The sequence below is a fragment of the Ovis aries genome, chromosome 2 (genome assembly GCF_016772045.2).
Source record: "Ovis aries strain OAR_USU_Benz2616 breed Rambouillet chromosome 2, ARS-UI_Ramb_v3.0, whole genome shotgun sequence".
Lineage (NCBI taxonomy): Eukaryota > Metazoa > Chordata > Mammalia > Artiodactyla > Bovidae > Ovis > Ovis aries.
In genome coordinates this window covers 169,914,523-169,935,158 of record NC_056055.1, presented here as the reverse complement: position 1 = coordinate 169,935,158, position 20,636 = coordinate 169,914,523, and the positions used below count along the sequence as shown (strand labels likewise).

At 34.9% G+C, this 20,636-nt stretch overlaps 1 protein-coding gene across 1 annotated transcript in view; it reads right to left on the bottom strand.

Moving 5' to 3' along the window:
- The window catches only part of LRP1B (LDL receptor related protein 1B), a 2,196,232-nt gene that overhangs the window by 333,512 nt on the left and 1,842,084 nt on the right, over nt 1-20,636 (bottom strand). Inside the window, exons 46-51 of the mRNA XM_060411151.1 lie at nt 19,824-19,952; nt 17,331-17,450; nt 9,570-9,683; nt 9,177-9,326; nt 6,393-6,515; nt 2,992-3,111 (exon numbers count right to left, since the gene is read on the bottom strand). Of these exons, the coding sequence (XP_060267134.1) occupies nt 2,992-3,111; nt 6,393-6,515; nt 9,177-9,326; nt 9,570-9,683; nt 17,331-17,450; nt 19,824-19,952 (756 nt within the window). The remainder of the gene's footprint in view (nt 1-2,991; nt 3,112-6,392; nt 6,516-9,176; nt 9,327-9,569; nt 9,684-17,330; nt 17,451-19,823; nt 19,953-20,636) is intronic.

The window sequence follows — 20,636 nt, the reverse complement described above, 5'->3', positions numbered from 1 at the left end:
TATTTTCAAGGTACGTATAATAAATATAGCATTAAGTGTTGAGAACTTTAATTCTGTATGACCTTGAAGATTAGTGTCCGAGTTTCACTCTAAATTGAGGGGTATGACTAGATAATTACTAAGATACCTAAAACTATAAAATGGCATAAGGCTATTTGCAGTTAATTTTCTAGCTCCCTTGAAAGTGGTTCAACAGATTCTGTGTTAAGAGCATTCCAAAATATCATGGTCAATTAGAAAGAAAATGAGCCAAAGAAAAAACTCATGGCTTCCTTCCACAGTTACATTTTCATCTGGAGACACATTGCCATTCACAGGGAAATGAATCCCAAGGGGGAAGGAAGACAGTAGAAGGAATTCCACCAGATCCATTTTGTGTACCTGTGCTGTGCGATGCTAAGATGCTTCAGTCCTGTTTGACCCTTTTGTGACCCATAGGTTCCTGTAGCCCGTCAAGTTCCTCTGCTCATGGGATTGTCCAGGCAAGAATACTGGAGTGGGTTGCCATTTCCTTCTCCAGGGGATCTTCCTGACCCAGGGATTAAACTTGCATCTCTGATGTCTCCTGTACTGGCAGGTGGATTCTCTACAGCTAGTGCCACCTGGGAAGCCCCTATGTACCTACTCAGATATAATATTTGATTTGCTTTATATCTGTTTTAGTAAGTATTTTAGAAACTAGCCAATTTTGTATGTATTTTAGAAATATGAATTCTGGTCCTAGTTCTGCAATCACTGATTCACTGAGTGACCTTGGCAAACTTATTAACCTCAGTGAGTTTTTCTTTCTTCATGTATTATATGACAGAGGTGAACTAGACTATGATTTTCAAACTGAATCCTCAAATCCCAAGTCAGAACCACTATATGCTTATGAAGAAAGAAATGTCTACGTTAGGATATTTTGAAGTGAGGATTAAGAATCTATTTAACAAACCTCTGAATAGGTGTTTTTGTACACTAAATGTTGAAAACCACTCAGATAAATTATTTATAAAGTTCCTTTCCAAATCTAAAATATTAAGTTTATTCATTGGTGCTTGGTTTAAAGCAGTAATTTTTATGCAACAACAGCTTAGTAGTATATAAACTACAGCTTGTGTATATATTTAATAGCCTGGATGTTTTGATGATAGGTAAGCATGTCCATTACCACTAAATCCTTAAAAAAAAAAATTATCAGGACATTGATAAACACTGACACAACACTATTCTGAAAAATAAGAGAGGGAGCAGAAATGAAAGAGAATGGGAATAAATTCAGAACAAAAGAAATGGGAGTAAATTTATTTAGATATTAACCACTGGCCATGTCAGATGATCATTATAATTGCATAAGGTAAATGTCTTGTAACCATTTAATAAGAAAGAAATTGGAGGGATAAGGAATAAAATGGACCAGCCCATGATTATACTGCTGGAAAATGCAGATGCAGGAGAATTCAACTCTGTGTCACTTTAGAATCTTTACCAGTTCTATTATGCTGTGTCCACTTAGAAAGCATAACAATATCAAGGGAGCCATTTAATGTAGAATTATACAAAGGGTCAAAAGCAAGATAATTTTAGAGACTAAAAATACGCTCAACGTATTGTAAGTTGGTAGTTAAAATTAAACAAAGAACTCTCTTCAATACTCTGCAATGTCCTATATGGGAAAGACTCTAAAAAAAAAATAAAAAAGAGTGGGTATAAGCATATGTATAACCGATTCCCTTCGGTATAAACCTGAAACTAACACAACGTTTTAAATCCACTATACTCCAATAAATTTTTAAAATAGAAATATTTAATAGCAAAGAGAAGCAAAGTAAATAAAATAGATTGGCCAGTCATCAGATTGACTACTGATTTCTTTTTCCTTTTAGCGGTCTTTGATAGCAATCTTTCTACATTTATCTTTATCTGTTGCATAACTAAATAGTTTTAGTTTTATAAATAAAAGGTAGATTTTAGGTGGGTTAACACAGGAAAATAAATTGTCTACTTTCCAAGGATATCTCCAATTTTATGTTACATACAGAGAACTTGATTTTAGTGTGAACATAATTAATACTATATTCATGTTTCCATGATGGTGACCTAAATAGAGGCCACAAATCCTGAAAATTTTAAAAACGTGTTAAGTACACTTTACTTCATAATTAAGCCTTATTCTGACTCAGGTCCTTATCACTGTAAAATGAGGGTGATAATAGTTATGAAATAGGATATAATAAGCAAAGACCATAAAGTTATAGGTACAAACACACATGTGGAAACAGATCAGAAAGATAGAAAAACAGACATATGAATAATTTAGTAGAAGGCCTGGTCAATTATAATAAATTTATAAAGGTTAGGTTGCCTCCTTTTTCTACTTAAGAAATTCATTTATTCATTTGTTTTAAGTTATTTGTTAAATATCTGTGATTAATCAAAATAAATCACACTGACTTTGTAGAAAATACAGTTGATGGATGGTAAACAGACATTTGACAGTATAACTTTAATCATATAAAGCTGAATTTTAAAGTACATTTTAAAATCACATACAATAACCTATTTCCTTACTTTCCATTTAGAAGTATTCAGCAATAGTGATTACTATAATACACATACACACACCCTGTGTGGCTTATGACAATATAAGCAGGTATAATAAACTTGGAGGGGAACTTAGCAATACTTATCAAAAACAATGAAAAAGTTTTCAGTCATTTCATTCGAGTAATCCCAATCATTGTGATTTATTTGGAAGAAGTCACTGAAGACTAGAAATACAATCATGTGTCAGTATTCAGGAAAAAATACTAAAACTATAATAGTAATAAAATATAGATGAATAAGTTGTTATAAAAAATGAAAACAGTTACATTGGAATGTATATACATATAAACTTCATATAAGTTTAACAGAGTAGAAAACAAAGTTCTCTGCATATTCTAAAATGACAGAGCATATGTATTATACTCCTAAAAATTGGATAAGGACACAAAGGAAACAACTCACCACAAATGCTATCACTTTCATCTAATCCATCTTCACAATCATCCTCTCCATCACAAATCCAGTGTTTAGATATGCATTTTTCTGTGGAACATGCAAATTGGTTCCAAGAACAAGAGGAATCTAAAAAATACACAAGAAGGTTTGTTTCAGGTGCAAAAGAAAAAATGAATCATTAGAGACCATCTTAGGAAAGATCTGATAGTGAGGAAAGTCTTCTTTAGACTTCACTAAAACTATTGCACAAATGCACTCATCTCACATGCTAGTAAAGTAATGATCAAAATTCTCCAAGCCAGGCTTCAGCAATACGTGAACCATGAACTTCCTGATGTTCAAACTGGTTTTAGAAAAGGCAGAGGAACCAGAGATCAAATTGCCAACATCCGCTGGATCATGCAAAAAGCAAGAGAGTTCCAGAAAAACATCTATTTCTGCTTTCTTGACTATGCCAAAGCCTTTGACTGTGTGGATCACAATACTGTGGAAAATTCTGAGAGAGATGGGAATACCAGACCACCTGACCTGCCTCTTGAGAAATCTGTATGCAGGCCAGGAAGCAACAGTTAGAACTGGACATGGAACAACAGACTGGTTGCAAATAGGAAAAGAAGTACGTCAAGGCTATATATTGTCACCCTGCTTATTTAACTTATATGCAGAGTACATCATGAGAAATGCTGGACTGGAAGAAACACAAGCTGGAATCAAGATTGCCGGGAGAAATATCAATCACCTCAGTATTCAGATGACACCACCCTTAAGGCAGAAAGTGAAGAGGAACTAAAAGCCTCTTGATGAAAGTGAAAGAGGAGAGTGAAAAAGTTGGCTTAAAGCTCAATATTCAGAAAACTAAGATCATGGCATCCGGCCCCATCACTTCATGAGAAATAGATGGGGAAACACTGGAAACAGTGTTAGACTTTATTTTGGGGGGCTCCAAAATCACTGCAGATGGTGATTGCAGCCATGAAATTAAAAGACACTTACTCCTTTGAAGAAAAGTTATGACCAACCCATATAGCATATTCAAAAGCAGAGACATTACTTTGCCGACTAAGGTCTGTCTAGTCAAGGCTATGGTGTTTCCAATAGTCATGTATGGATGTGAGAGTTGGACTGTGAAGAAGGATGAGCGCAGAATTGATGCATTTGAACCGTGGTGTTGAAGAAGACTCTTGAGAGTCCCTTGGACTGCAGGGAGATCCAACCAGTCCATTCTGAAGGAGATCAGCCCTGCGATTTCTTTGGAAGGAATGATGCTAAAGCTGCAACTCCAGTACTTTGACCACCTCATTTGAAGAGTTGACTCATTGGAAAAGACCCTGATGCTGGGAGGGATTGGGGACAGGAGGAGAAGAGGACGACCAAGGATGAGGTGGCTGGACGGTATCACCGAGTCGATGGACGTGAGTCTGAGTGAACTGTGGGAGTTGGTGATGGACAGGGAGGCCTGGCGTGTTGTGATTCATGGGGTCACAAAGAGTCGGACAAGACTGAGTGACTGAACTGAACTGAAAACCAGTCATCCCAAATAACAGAAGCCACTTTCCTCTTTTCTACGCTGCTGCTGCTGCTAACTCACTTCAGTTGTGTCCGAATCTGTGTGACACCAGGGACGGATCATCCACGCAAGGACACTGGAGTGGTTGGCATTTCCTTCTCCAATGCATGAAAGTGGAAAGTGAAAGTGAAGTCGCTCAGTCATGTCCGACTATTAGCAACCCCATGGACTGCTGCCTACCAGGCTCCTCCATCCATGGGATTTTCCAGGCTAGAGTACTGGAGTGGGTTGCCATTGCCCTCTCCATGACAGTACTATAAAATTTTGACAATGGCTTGCATATTCCCTCTGAGTTATCCAGGTCATACAACATTGTTTCTTCAACATAATCTCATAGGGTATGACTCCAAGTTAGTCAGTATGCTAGTCACTCTTCCTAAATGTATTCCTGTCTTTTTCTAACATGTACGGTACAAAAAGAAAAAAAGTCCAGGTGTGGTATTCTTCTAACTTTTAGTCTGTTATTAAACAGTTGAAGAAAAGTAAAATTACATCCTAGGCAATGTCACAAATATGGTGAACTCACCACCAACACATTTACTTTTAAAGGTGACGTGACTCAGGGAGTTTTAGATCAGATAAGCTGTCAGCTTTCTATCTATACATACTTAACATACTATACATACTTAACACTTTGATGCTTTTGTTTCTCACCCTTGGGAACACTTATTTCTGACTAATAACATCCAGATTCATTGGCATGGTGGCTGGTATTTTATTACAAAATTATGCATTCATGATAGCATACTTCATTTATTTACACAGTTTGTGACTGCTCTCCTTCCTTTATCCTCAGTTCATTTATCACTAGCAAACACCCCAAAATAAAATTCTACTGAATTAGTACATTAAAATATAAATGACTATAAAATAAAATTTGATTTTTATCTTATAAACTTATTTAAAACTTTGCATTTTTATTTAAAATATTTACATACATGACCTGTGAAAAGAGAGACATTTAGAAAAGCTGAAACCAGAAAAATGTTAAAGAAAATACAAATGTATAATGGCATCTGTTCCAGAAATCACAAATCTATATAAACTATTTTTAAAGTTTTCCATTAATCTTGTTCAAAATCCGGCTCTGATATAAAGTTATATAGCATATTAATCAAACAAAATGCACCTTCATATTTCATGATGATATTTACTTTTATGGGAGTTTGACTTTTCTTAGACAATCATTTTTAATCCTTTTTTCCCACTCTGTTTACCCTGGTATATGTTATTTGAACTAAATGAAAATAGAGAATTATATGCTTTTTAAAAAATTGGCCTGGATATCATAAAACTCATAAATTAACACAAAATTTTAAATATTTTCTTACTTTGCCAAGTGAAATGAAATGTACACAAACAGAAATTAGGAGGTGGATGGGGAGAGATTTTTTGAAGAAATGCAAGTTTTAGTATACTATTTAAACCTATACATGTAATGAATAGAAACATTTAGGATAATAATAGTCAATAACAGGTAGGAAGAATATAATGGATTGTGTAAATTAAATCCTTATTTTTCACAGCAGAAAGTAAATATATTAGCATCTCAAGTAAATAAGTCAGGAAATTAAGATATAAATATATCATTTAGATTGATGGAGGTATCCACTAGCAGAAACAGAAGAGGTTAAAAGAAAAGGTTTGACGGGAGATTATTATTCTCCATTATAAGTTTTTCTGTTCTGTTTTAATTTTTACCGTTTGTATTATCTCATAAAAATAAAAATTGATGCTAAAATTGATTAGCAATATTTTGTGTAAAATTCCTATGTAAGGTAACATCAGTGTATAAATTATAATAGAGTTTATAAAAGTAAAGGAAGATATAATGTCTCACCACAGTGGAATTCATCAAGTCCATCCTCACAATCTTTCTGACCATCACATACCCAGGTATTCAAAATGCATCTTCCACTAGGACAACCAAAATAATTTTCTTCACATTTGTGTTTGTTTTGAACTGTGATAAAATATAGAATGCAGTGTCAAATAAACTACTGTCAAATAAATAAATATCAAGTAAATAAATCTTAGACTTCTGCAATGTAGATGGATATCAAGATAGTAATATTCCTTGAACTGGAAGAGATAAATAATAGGAAAACGTAAATAAAAAAAGAGCTGAGATGTTCTTTTAAAGAATGTCCAGGTCATGAACACCAATGAGAAATTGAGAATATGGAACAGAGGAAATCAGGGAGACATGATAACCAAATCCCATCTAGGATTGGATCCTGGATCAGAAGAAGGATATTAATGGAGCAAATGTTTAAATACAAATAATGTAGAGTTAACAAAAGTAAAATAAAACAACTGAGATGACTATAAAATAAGTGTGGAAAATATTCTTAATTCCATACTCAGAAAAAATAAATTCCAAAATTATTAGTAGTTTTTTCCTGAGCAAGTGTAAACTTTATGTTCCACGCTTGAAGAGCACATATGCTTTGACAAGGTTTATATAAGTGTACTCTATTGTAGCTTCTCCCTGGTGGTCTAGTGGTTAGGGTTTGGTGCTCTCACCATTAGGGCCCTGGATTGATCCTGGTCAGGGAAGTCTTCCCTCTGCCTGTGCCCCTGCCACCTACCAACCTCCCAGGACCGACCATATCACCTTTGGGGGCTTCCCTGATGGTTCAAATAGTAAAGAATCTGCTTGCAATGCAGGAGACCTGGGTTCAATCCCTGGGTTGAAAAGTTACCCTGGAAAAGGGAATGGCAACCCACTCTAGTATTCTTTTCTGGAGAATTCCATGGACAGAGGAGTCTGGTGGGCTACAGTCCTTGGGACTGCAAAGAGTTAGGCAAGACCGAGAGACTAACACTTTCACTTTCTATTTTAAGGAAGAAAAACCAGTTGCAACAAAATCTCTGAAATTGTTCTACCTTAAAAATTATCATGAGAATAAAAAGTATTTGTATATAAAATTATTTTGTATATTGTATATTTTTCAGACTCTGGGGTATTATATTATTATAACCTCCAAGAGCACATACAAAATACTAGATTTTTCTCTTTACTGGTCTCCTCGCACCTTCAGGTTTACATAGTTTTAGAGCGACTGACTCAGAGCCAATCAGGCAGTAAATGTTAGAGTAGACTTGTTAATCACACCACAGTAATGCATGACTATTTGAAGATACAAAAATTACCTCCATTTTATTTTTTTAACACCAACTTTGTAGATCTAATTAGAGATGAAAAATCACTTTTGAGGGAGTCCCCTGATGGCTCAGATTAGATAAAGAATCTGCCGGCAATGTGGGAGATCCAAGTTTGATCCCTGGATTGGCAAGATCCCCTGGAGAAGGGAAGGCTACCCACTGCAATATTCTTGCCTGGAGAATCCTATGAACAGAGGAGCCTGGTGGGCTACAGTCTGCGGGGCTGCAAACAGTTGGGCACGACAGAGCCACTAACACACACACACATGCATAATGAAGAATAAAATTTTTATTTAAAGTAATTTGTAGAGGATTCGCAGCAAGCTGCAGTTCAGGGCCTCCCGTGACGTTCTCCAGGTCCTCTTAGGACATAGCAAGTCTTCAGACCCAGAAGGATCATAGCATGTTACACGCTGATGACCACGGGAGGGGAAAGGGATCTGTCATTGCCCAGTTAATTGATAGATTATGTACTATTAAGAATACCAATTCTTTATAGTAGACTGTGTGTGTGCACTTGTGGAATACAAATATGTATGTGGAATACCTATGAATATCCTATCTTAAGATATTTCAAAAATTATTACACATCAACAAAATGTGGAAAAAGTGAGTGTAGCAGCAGGGTTGCTGCTGCTGCTGCTAAGTCGCTTCAGTCGTGTCCAACTCTGTGCGACCCCATAGACGGCAGCTCATCAGGCTCCCCCGTCCCTGGGATTCTCCAAGCAAAAACACTGGAGTAGGTTGCCATTTCCGCAGGGTTAGGAGAAGGAAATAGCAATATGAGAAGACACAGAGTAGAATCCTACAAGCGTATCTACTTTCAGTTAGTAATTTACCATCTGTCTTTCTAATATTATTATACATTTTTAAAATTTGTTTCTTCAAATAGAATGAAACAAGTTCATGAGCTTCTCATGCAAGGCAATTTCCTAAGAATGCATATGACACTGTTGTATAGGTAAAGATGGCTAATAGGTACAAAGATACCAGTCTGACTTTTATGCAGTAATGATAACTGTTACCCATATTACTATGCTGAAAGATTATATAAGCTGCACCAAACAGCCTAGTATGACAATACAAGTAAAGCAGGTAGTGAGAAACATAGTCTCCCTCTTTTAGTCTATTGATAGTTTTCTCTCAGTATATACTGCTTCTATGAAAGCTTTATAAATTACACATTTTAAAATGTTATCACCAATGTTAAAAGGATTAACAAAGAAATGAGCTTGAAAAAGGAAACTGATCCAAATATAGAACAGATTTCTTGAGTATCAGTCCAGAAGTCGTAAAAAATATAAAGTGGTATGTTTAGAACTGGATGATCATTTTTAATTTAGTCTACAACATTTGTTTTAATCTTAGCCACTGAATATCAAGAATGAAAATTAATAAGTTTGTGCTATACAACATAAATCTTCAAGGCAAAGACTGTTGTTCTTTCTAGAATTACCTGGGCATTTTAATTCATCTGAGTAGTCTCCACAGTCGTTAGACCCATCACATATCCAGGCTGGCAGAACACATAGTGAGGTAGAATTGCATCTTACGAACCCTGTGGTTTTCACTCCAAGTTTGTAGAAATATGTACAGTCTGTATTATCTATAAGGAGGTAAACAGAAAAATGAGAAACACCTCATCTGCAAAGATTATGAGCCTTTTATGTAGGTCACAGAAACAAGAAATGCTAACCTCATTTGAAGAAGTAAATATGCAATTATCCTACACCACAGGGGTTAATTGCATATCAATTCTGGACAAGGTTCAGTGAGGAGTTGGACACTGTTCAGTGAAATGTCAAAGGTGCACAGACATGCACAAACAAAAGGTAATGGAATATCTTACTGCAGTTCTTTTCATCTGAAGCATCTGCACAGTCGATGTTCTGGTTGCATCGTGCTGATCTCGGAATGCACGTCCCATCTGTACAGCGGAACTCAACAGAAGCACAGGTTGAAACTAGAAAAATAGGTAAATAAATAAGTGGATAGGTAAACTAGATAATGGCTTCTTGCTTTTAACATTTTGAGTGCTTTAATTCTTATATTTTGTTTGGTTTTGCTTTTTAAACTCTGGGCAGTTGAACTTGACCCATGGTTCCCAATCCTAAGCTTGGGTTAGATGCCTCAGATATTTTCTTCTGTCACACAGGTCTTCCCTGCGTTGTGATACTTATGATACTGCATTGCAATTGTCTGCTTGGATATCTGTCCCCCCATTAAATTGTAAGCTCCATGAAAGCAGAGGCCTGTGCTTTATTTTACCTGATCATTCCGTTTCAAAACTAAGCTAAACAAACAAACAAACAATAAATGCTGCTGAAATGCTCTTTCTTTTCAGCTTCAAAAGTACAAGGTTATGACTCTCAGCAAAAGCCTGAGTGTGTACAGAGAAACCCTACCTTGTTTGCTAAGAAGTGGAATGTTCCCTACTATGATAAAAAGAGATGGACAGAGAGAGCTGAGGAGGAAATCACTGAGTGTTTTCTTTATTACTCAAAGATGAAATAGTTTAGCACTGCTAGAAAGTCATCATACTACGTTATCTTCCTTTATAAGCCATATCATTAACATTTGGTATAGGAAATATGGATGCCTCACGCCAAGAAACATATAAATGTGGTATGACTTGTTTCTGTTATTGGAAAGTAAGGCTTTCCAATTCCCTGCTATGCTTAGATGAAAATCAGTTTTGATATGCTACCATCATTATATATTCTTTGTACAGAATTGCTTATTCTTAGTCATATATTCCTTTCTACTTTGCTTACACATTCATTACCATATAATGTTTTCCCGCAATATGTTGTGAACAGGTGCATGGCTTGCTTTGTGTGTTAAATTAACTTAGGTGAGAATTTTATTCCAAATTCAAATTTCCACAGGTTGATTATGTTAATGAACAACCTGAAAGGCTCTTTGATTATGCCATTTTTTCTAGTGTTGATACTCTAAAGAGCCTATTTAATTATAAATATAAATTATATCAATTGTAAATGGTTAAAATGCTATCTTAAAATATGCAAATTTTACTCAAGGGTATGTATGTCATTTGTATTTCAAAATGCACTGCTCTTTAATTGTATCTTGCAATTGTATCCTTATTTATGTTTAAAATGATGATTAGAATAAATGTTTTATTTACAATTTGCAATTATAATTGCTTCACTGTTTTCTTCATTAAAAATAACATCTTATTATGTGAAAAGATAATGCCATTATAAGTAGAGATAAACACACTGTTTTAAAGAGGAAAAATAGATATTTTTATTTTATGCTAAATAAAACATATTCTTTTCTATTGCTTTTCAGTACAATATTTTTCCATGGAAATAGTAAATGGAATACATAATTTAGAAGATAATCATGATAAGTATATACATTTTGCTTCTGACTTTGCTGTCTTTCAGCAGTCTCCTATTAAGAGGTTGTGTTTCAAAAAAATTCCTGATAAACACTATATTTCAGAATGTATTTCTCTGTGAAACCATATTCTGGATAGTGGTAATATTCCTAATCAAGTGTACAAAGATTTATTGCACAATGCACTTTAAATTTTATCTATACTTGCAGTTAGAGTTTGGGATGCTAGGAATCCTAATGCTGATGTACTGGGACAATCACAGTCCATTCCACCATCTCCATCTCCCTCCAAACTTCCACAGATAATCTTCTGTGTACATTTCATAGAGTCCACCTGAGTGGATATTGGTGGCAGATAGAGAGAAGAGGGTAAATCATGACTCCATGAACAGGGTGATGGCATTTCAGACAATTAGGACTGGAGTTTCAGGGATGTCACAGTAATGGAGTTTCAAAAGTAGTGGTGAGTACTCTCAGGTGGAAGTGAGTGTAAAGAATGGCTAATGAAAAGAGTGGAAACGTGGAGCAATCAGAACATGGGTCTTGGATAGAATTCTGGGAAGAAGAAAACATAAACAGAGGGACTCTGATCTAACTGGATGAAAAGAAATCATAACTTTAAAGTTGAGAAGAGTGGTTAGACAATAATATTTAAGAGAAAGGTAGGGGAAAAATGAGGTGTGTGGGTGGGGGGAAAGTCAGGAGAACTGGAGAGAGGATGAAATACTTTTTCTCCCACTTTTGCAATGAAAAATAGAGCTAATGAATCTTGGTGGGGAGGGCTAGGAGAGCATATTAGAGTGTGTGAGATGTGCAAATTGGAACCAGTTGTGTCTTCACTCCTAATCCTATCTCCATAGATTCCATGACTTAACTTAGAGTTTGGGAACAGCTAAAAGATTATGTAGGGTGATAAGTGGTATTGGAATTGGGAATATTAAGTAGTTACACCATTCCATAAATAGCAGGAGCAAGGTGGTTGTGGGGATTAACATCTCCAGCCCTTGTAGACAAGAAAGGAGAGTCGTGAAACAGGAGAAATCCATGGTAACAGAGAAAACATCACTTAATTAGTAAGCAAAATCTTCTTGTGCCAAAACCTCTTCCTTTCTATTCCCTCTGCCACATTCCCTTCTATGTTGTTTTGGTCAGTCATGTACTGAAATTTGTTTCACCCTAGGGTGAGTTTGAGGGAAAGAGATAATAGGATCTTTAATTTGTCAAGTGGATATGAAAAGTTTCTGACAACTTTGTTCAGGCTAAAAGCCCTGGAGAAAAAGAGAAGAGAAAATAATGTAGTCCAAATAAAGATAAACCGAGTGAGAAATACTATCATTTTCCCTCCAGATAGTGCCAAAATAAAAATAATAAAGCCTACAAATTGTGAGTGACACCAGGAATAGCCATGAGACACCTCAAAGGAAGATCTGATGGATATTGTTGTTCAAAAGTAGTAGCAAGAGAAAAAGTAAAAGAATATACTTTCTTTCCTTCATATACTTTCTTAATTTTCCTATTTAATCCACTTCCTGCTCTCCATGTTAGTTAAAATATTTAATTTGATAGTAAAGATATGGAATTGATCAGTCTTTTCCTGGTTCTTAGGATGATTCTTATAACTAAGCTAACTCACTGTTTTTCCAACTCCCTTACCCAGCCTGTAGCAAAGGGGAAGCTGACAAGAAAAAATATATTAAATGTACTGCCACATCTCTTCTGTTTACTTTCAAACCACATCTTTTATTTCATATACTGCTTAGGCTCCAAGGGTATGTGAATCCAGAAAGAATGATTTCTCCTCCAGGTAGGCTTATCCTTTTCCTTTAGCTTGTTGTTTGTGGAATCTTCAAAGTTTTCCTATGAATTTGAGGAAAACAAAACAAACACAACACCACCTTCCTTTCCTCTAGGTTGCCTTAGAAGTGCTTATTTCTCCAGTCCACGTAAAGGTATTCAGGTGGCCCAAGGAAGTTCTTTTCAGAGAGAGTATATTCATCTCAACAGGGAGCGAAGGAGGGATATGATGCAATCTCCAGAAATCTATTCACTCAAATAGAAGAGGAATGAAGAATAACAAACTTTCTGAACGACTCCTCAGATCCCCACCAGACAGCTTGATGTCTAAAGCTCTCAGTTATGAAAGGAGTATTACAAAGAGGCAGTAATAAAAGATTGATGAGGATTTGGGTTTTCACTTTGCTTCTGAAGACAAGAGATAAAAAATAATTCCTTACAATATTTCTATAAATAGATTCTTTGACTATATGCCATTTAAAAAAGTTAATTGCTATTAACATCTAAATTAAACAAATAGTACTTCAGATGATTCCACCATAGCTTTTCTCCAAAGCCTATTAAAATCTTTCTGTATTTATTGATATTTTATTGTACCACTTAAATTTTGTTATTTTTTGCTTTATTTACATTAGGCAATAACATATGATTTGTGTGTGCACGTGTATATATATACAACAAAGCACTGTGTCCCCAAGTGGCAATGATTATAGAAAAAGTGAGTGACTAGAGAAATAATTCTTTTTTCATTCTTCCTAAGCCTATTTATGTTCCTTTACCTTCATGACCTTTTATATGCTATAAGTGTCCATGTGTTTGATGGACATACATCTGAATTAATGCTTTATAAGAAACTGGCTTATGGAAAAAGTACCCAAGTTAGTATTTCCCTGTGGCATGAAAAAATACCATGTGAACAATCTTAATATGAGAGGAAAATCAAATCTAAACAATGAAAATGTAGTAAGTAAGCTTTCATCTAAAAAGCTACCCATTTGTTTATCCTACATAAGCTAGACCATTTACTTAAATTTGTTAACTTATAGTATGTAACACAGCATCTATTAGAGCATGCGTAGTTTCAAATGTACTACATTATATAGGAAGAAGTTCAAGGCATACAATTTTGTTGTTATTGCTTCACAAGATATCCAATTGTCATACCACACTATTATTATCACAAAATAAAAGTTTTGACAAAAACTTGAGTCTCAAACATGGTGGTTCTGTCTCCAAGTATATGGCTGAGATGGTTATAACACAGAAACTAAGAATTTAGATTAAAAAGGGGGAAATAAAATTTTGAATTATTTATATTGTTATTCAGCTGATACTGATGTCATTAAGCAAAATGAAACCTATCTATACTTTTAGAAGACTTATGGTTTCAACCAGCCACATAAGAGTTTAATAAACACCTACCATGTACTGAGTATTATATTTCATAAACCCAAATGCACTAATTTGCTTACTGCTTTTTAAAAGAAACCGTTTTCCAAGAAAATCCACAGTAACTTATTAAATTTACATGGCTTCTTTTGCTATGGAAGTTTATATTAAAATCTACTTCCTGTATCTATTATTCAGTTCCTTCATATTCTAGATTTATCTTTTAATTTTTATCCCAGCTTACTGTTTTCATGATAGTCTTTCTACCTTGCATAATAACTAATAGAACATATCCATTTTGTTTCTTTCTACTTTCCTGTCCTTTCTTCCAAATGCTTATCTGTTTCTACTAACTACCAATGTCTTACTACAATTTATCAATTTTAGTCTTTTATAGATAATACAAAACCACAGTTAACTTTCAAATGTACTTGGCTCTTCCTAAACTACAGTATCGACTTAGATGGTAAGCTTCTCAAGTGTTTGGCCAAGATCATATTCTCTAAGACAACAGAGTAACTTCTCAATCCTTTATCAGCTACAAAATAATTTGTACACATTCTACCTTCTTCCTTAAATTTTTATAGTCTTCTCATTACAACTGGACTTCATACATCTTTTCTCTACCATCAATCTTTTTTAAAAAAGAGTCTGAATTCACTGTCTTTACTCTTTCACCATTCATATTTGTCTCAATCCAGTGCAATCTGGTATTTCTTTCCCATTCCACTGAACTGTCTTTAAGGTAACCAAGGAGTTAGTATCTATTTGCCAAGTATAGTGGACTTTCCAGTCTATGCCTGCCCTCTTGCCTTCTCTGTAATGCTAATTTATCCTCCTTTCTTTAAAAAAATAATTTCTTATGAAGCTCATTTTATTACTGTTATGGTATATGTTTCATTTCTTTATTTGTGTCTTCAATTTTAATTTCAATAGGTCATTTTGATGCATTCTCCTAAAACAACTGCTATTTCATACCTCCTTTGAGTTCTCTCTCTTTAAGAAATCCAAGATCAATTCTTCTGATCTAAACCTACTATCTGAGCTCCATATCTCTGCTTATATATATAACCTTTGAACAGTTCCATTTGAATGTCTATAGGTACCCCAACCTCAGAATGTGGACCATTCTTATTAACTTATCCCTGTTTCACACAACAAAAGGCACACAAAAATAAATTTTAAAATTAATGAAAAAAAAATTTTTTTAAGCAGGCAACACACACACACGTGCCAAGATGCTTCAGTCATGTCCAACTCTGCATGGACGGTAGCCCACCAGGTTCCTCTGTCCATGGGATTCTTCAGACAAAAATACTGAAATGGTTTGCCATGCCCTCTTCCAGGGGCTCTTCCCAACCCAGAGACTGAACTCGAGTCTCATGTCTCCTGAATTGGCATGGGGGTTCTTTACCACTAGCACCACCTAAGAACATCCCCTCCCCGACCCCCCCCCCAACACATGCCTATCCTCTATTCCCATGTTTCTTACCCCAAAATACCTGTTATGCTACCATTTAAAATTCTGTTATTTCTGTCTTTCTCCTCTTTATTCCTAGCTTTCACTGCAGTAACAGCCTTCTATTTTGTCCTTCTGGTCTCAGTATTATAGTTTTAATTCTAAACATCAGTTTTTTTCCTCCTTTTTTTTTTCCCCCCTTTCTGGTGACTACAAGATAAAGTTCATGTTCTATAACATGACACCAGAAAACACCATCATATCCCAGTTCCTTCTAACTACTTCATTTTTGTTGACACTCCCCAATATGCAATCTGGCTCTAATCATCAAATTACTTTCAGTTTTCAATATTGGTCCCTCCACTTGGAATTCTCTTGTTTTGAAATCATTCCACTGTTTTTAGACTTTGACATTAGTCTATGAAGCCTTTCAGGTTACCTCCAAGTCAAAAAAAAAATCTTAATAGTGCAATCATAGCACCTCATATTCATCTTTACCTATTTAAATGACTATCTTTCACTTAGAGTTTGATCTAAATTGAGGGCACACATAGAACTTATAAGTTTTATGTCTCTATTCTTAAAGAATTTCACCCAATAAAGTATTTTCAATAAATGGAAAGGTGTTTAATGGGAAATTGGTTTGGAAAGATCTGTTGAGTCCAGATTTTAGGAGACCATAAATGTCAGACTAAAAACTTGTCACTTATTCTGCAAATATTGGGATTCTTTACCTGAGGAATACTTTAAAAAAAAAAAAAAGCACTTACATCTTTTCATAGCATTTACTATATGCCAAGTTCTGTTCTAATACTGATACACTTATTTAACTATTGTCTCTTCTTATAATTTGGAAAACTGAGGCACCAGTTGGTTAAGTACCTTATCCAAAGTTTCTCAGTTAGTGTTAGGGCTGGGGTTCTATTTCAGGTAATGTGGCTGCTGATGTGTTCCATGGTAAAATTTTAAATTTAACATCGGAAAATTTTAAATTATGTTAGCATGACTAAACATTCAGATTTATTGGAAAGAGTAGCAGTCTTTCCAATTGATTTCCAAAAGGAGATCAATTAAAAGGCTGTTAAGCTTACTATGTTAAGCTAGGCTCAAAGTAGACTGAAAGGGAATATATTTCAAAGAATTGGAAGATTTGTTGATGATTGGGCATGTGGCTAATAAAGCATGGTGGAAGGAGGAACAAAGAAAAATACCAAGATTTCCTTTCCAATAACTAGGAAAATGAAGAAATCACATGTAGGAGATAGGATTAAGGAATGAAGGAGAACATTTTGGAGCAGTAAACTTAGTATTATACTTTCTGGTAGAAATGTCACAAATAGGGAGTTTGAACTGAAAAGGTGAGAAAGAATCTTGAAGTGAGCAAAGAAAGAATTAGAAACCAGAAACAGAAAAATAGTCATCAATTTTCAATTGACTCTAATAACTCTCTTCAACAGCATTGACCAAAGCATGGTCCATAGATGTTAGTTAGGGTTATATATCAAAAAGGTGAAACTCCAGAACTCTCAGGACTACACTGTAGAAGAGTTTGGGGAATACTTAGCATGATAATATTCCTAGGTTGATGTGGCATGTGTTTACCTTTACAGTCTAATTCATCAGAGTTGTCTCCACAATCATTTTCACCATCACATAACTTGCTGTGAGGAACACAACGACGATTGTAGCAGGGCTTGAAACCTCTTCGACAACTTCTGTTTTCTTACATGGAAAAGTGAAAACACATACTTGGAGGGCTTATAGAAATATTTTTACAAAAAGAAGATCACAGGTAAGATCTCATTCACAATAACCAGATTGTGGATCTAAAGAACAGGTGCTGTGTGGCATTCAAGTTCTGGATTAGAATATGTATGAAAAAACTCTCTTTGACTATTTTAACTTCAATGATTCACACTTGGAGATCTCGTCAAATTATACCCACTTTATTGCTTCTGGCATTTCAGGTAAGACAGAAATAAACTTATATCACATATTCATTTCTGAAGAAATGAATCTCTACCTCAAAACTAATAAAGACACTTCAACACCTATCCCCTATCTCCTTTGCACCCCACAAGTATTTTAAAAATAAGTGTCAAACAAAACATTTATTCCGGAATCAGTGAATTCAAGGGTCACCTATTTATCCATAAATTTCTCTTAAAAATCATCTTAAAGTATTTACTAGAATTTTTGAAGCAGAAGAATAATTGCCTTCTGAAATCTGTTTACCTTAATCAGAATCTCCTGACATCTTCTGATTTGGGGCAGAAGGTACCACTCACGATAATAATAGCTGCCATTTGCTGAAAGCTTCTTTTGAGCCAGGCTCTATACTGAGCATATGTAAATATACACATGTTTATTTAATGTTCCCAACCACCATTCCAGCTAGGTTTGCTTTGTAGTGTGCTGTGTTGTGCTTAGTTGCTCAGTCCTGCCTGACCCTTTGCGACCCCATGGACTGTAGCCCTCCACGCTCCTCTGTCCATGGAGATTCTCCAGGTAAGAATACTGGAGTGGGTTGCCAAGCCTTCTGCCAGGGGATCTTCCTGACCCAGGGATCAAACCCAGGTCTTCCTGGGTTTGCAGGTGGAATCTTTACCAGCTGAGCCAACAGGGAAGATTTGTAGTGAGAAACTAAAATATAGGAGAAGTAATGGCCTTTCCTCATTCTAGTCAAAAACTAGTAGATTTGGGAACAAACATTTAAACTCAAATGTGATTCTAAAATCTGGAATCTATGCCTGGAATTGTCAAACTATAGTCCACAGGCCAAATGCTGCATGTGAACCTGATTTTATCTGGCTCTGGAACTAATAATGATTTTTACAAAAAGATTGTTTAAAACACTAGAATATGTGACAAAAGCATATATGACCCACAAAACCACAAAATAGCATCATACTCTTTACAGAAAAAGCTTGTTAACCCCTTTTTAGTCAAATATTATCTGCCTTCTAAGAAGATAAAAATAATATGAAATATATTCTCAAGCCAATTCATAACAATGTGGATTTATAAGCTGATCATTATCACATTTTTATGTGCTTTAATATTTTCATGATGTACAGGACATAGCTATTGATTTTGGTAAATACATTTGAGGTAAATTCCCTAAGATTTAGTTACATGTTGATTACAGACAAATTACATTTGATTATCATTTTAGCCAAGGATGTTTACTCTGCAATTGAAAGAGTGAAAAATCTTCTTGTGAATTTCCCAAAATCCACTTTACTCTTGTTTTAACTTTCTTTGACAAGAAATAAAACAAAAGAGAAATACAGAAACCAAATACAACAATTCCAGATATAGATACCTAAATTTTGAAGAGCATATAATACCAATGCTATACAGCATAAGAATAAATCAGGCTACTTTAAAAATATTCTAGATCAATTCTACATCAACTATTAATGATTGCATAGATGCATGGTTTCAGGAAAAATATTGTTGAAATGAAGGCAAGTAACAGTTGCTTACTATAGAGTCCAAAAGCCTGTTTATATTTCTATGGGAGAGGGAAAGGTTGACTATTATTTGGTGTCACCTACAGAGGCACAACTGGTGGAATTCCATACTTAATGGACACCAGGGCTAAAGCAATCAGCCTTTGTACCTAAGGACAATAACCCTGGGATAATCCGAGAGTCAAAATTATTTAGAATGAATAAGACCCTGATACCAATACAACAATATACCATTGATTGATGGTGGACTTTTGCTGCAGGTTAAACCTGCAATATCCAGCCAATAACTAATACTTCTGACATCTTCAAATGTAAGCCTAAAACCTTTTGCTAATGATGAATAACTAGGGAGCTCAAAAACAGGCTCCTGTGTATTTAAATTTATACTTCAAGCATGGAAAATATTAGGAAATTCTTCAATTAATATCATGTGTATTGGGTAGGAAATAAGGTGCCCAATTTGAATAAGAACAAGCCAAATCAATTGTTAATCTACATGTTAATGAGAGGCAGTAAGAAAATCATACATACAAACCAAATGGAGACAATCATACCAAAAACTATAAAAATAATTGCAAACTTATCTCTTAGATGAGAAAATCACACACTGAAAACTTACCACAGTAGAGCAGTTTTTCATCTGATTTATCCTTACAATGAGGAATGCCATCACAGGTGAGCTGATAATCAATACATTCTCCATTTCCACACTCAAATTCTGAATAAATATTGCAGGAAGAATTTTTAGCTGAAAGGTAAAAAGGTCAATATTTCATGTAATAACAAACATTTTTGATGTCATAGCAATTGTTTCCTTTAATCTTAAACATAAAAATAAACAAATTTGCTTAAATAAAAATTAATAAAGGGCAATTGTTTATGGAATTCCTTTACAAAAAAAAAATTAAGAAGGACACTTTTATTGTGTTGTTTTCAAGCTCCCTTTACAAATGTTCATAAGTTGCCTAACTTTATCTTTGTGTCTAAAGTATGTTTGTGGATTTTGTTAATTATTTGGTGACTGTACATGTGTGGAAAGAAGGAGGGGCTTAAGTCTGGGTGACCTTATTTATGCATCTTGCTTAGCACTTTATCCTAAAAATAAATGTTTAAAAAGAGCCAGTTAAATAAGCTCTGTACATACTGATAGTGCTTTTGTATTTTCTTATTGTAATCTCATATATTCTTCAATACACTGAAATTTTTTAGCATATAGAGTTCTCATCTTGGATGCCTTGAATTGATTCATTTCACTGAAGTCTCTCCTCCAAATGTCCTTCCTCCCCAACTACCTGCTGAAAAAAATCTCTGTAACAATTTCTATCACTAAGAAGTACTAGAGTTGCTGAAATTATTCTCTATAGAATAGACAGAGCCTCTTGTGCTATTCACATTGTGAGAGGTGCCAGGGAGAAGACCCTCTCTTCCTGCC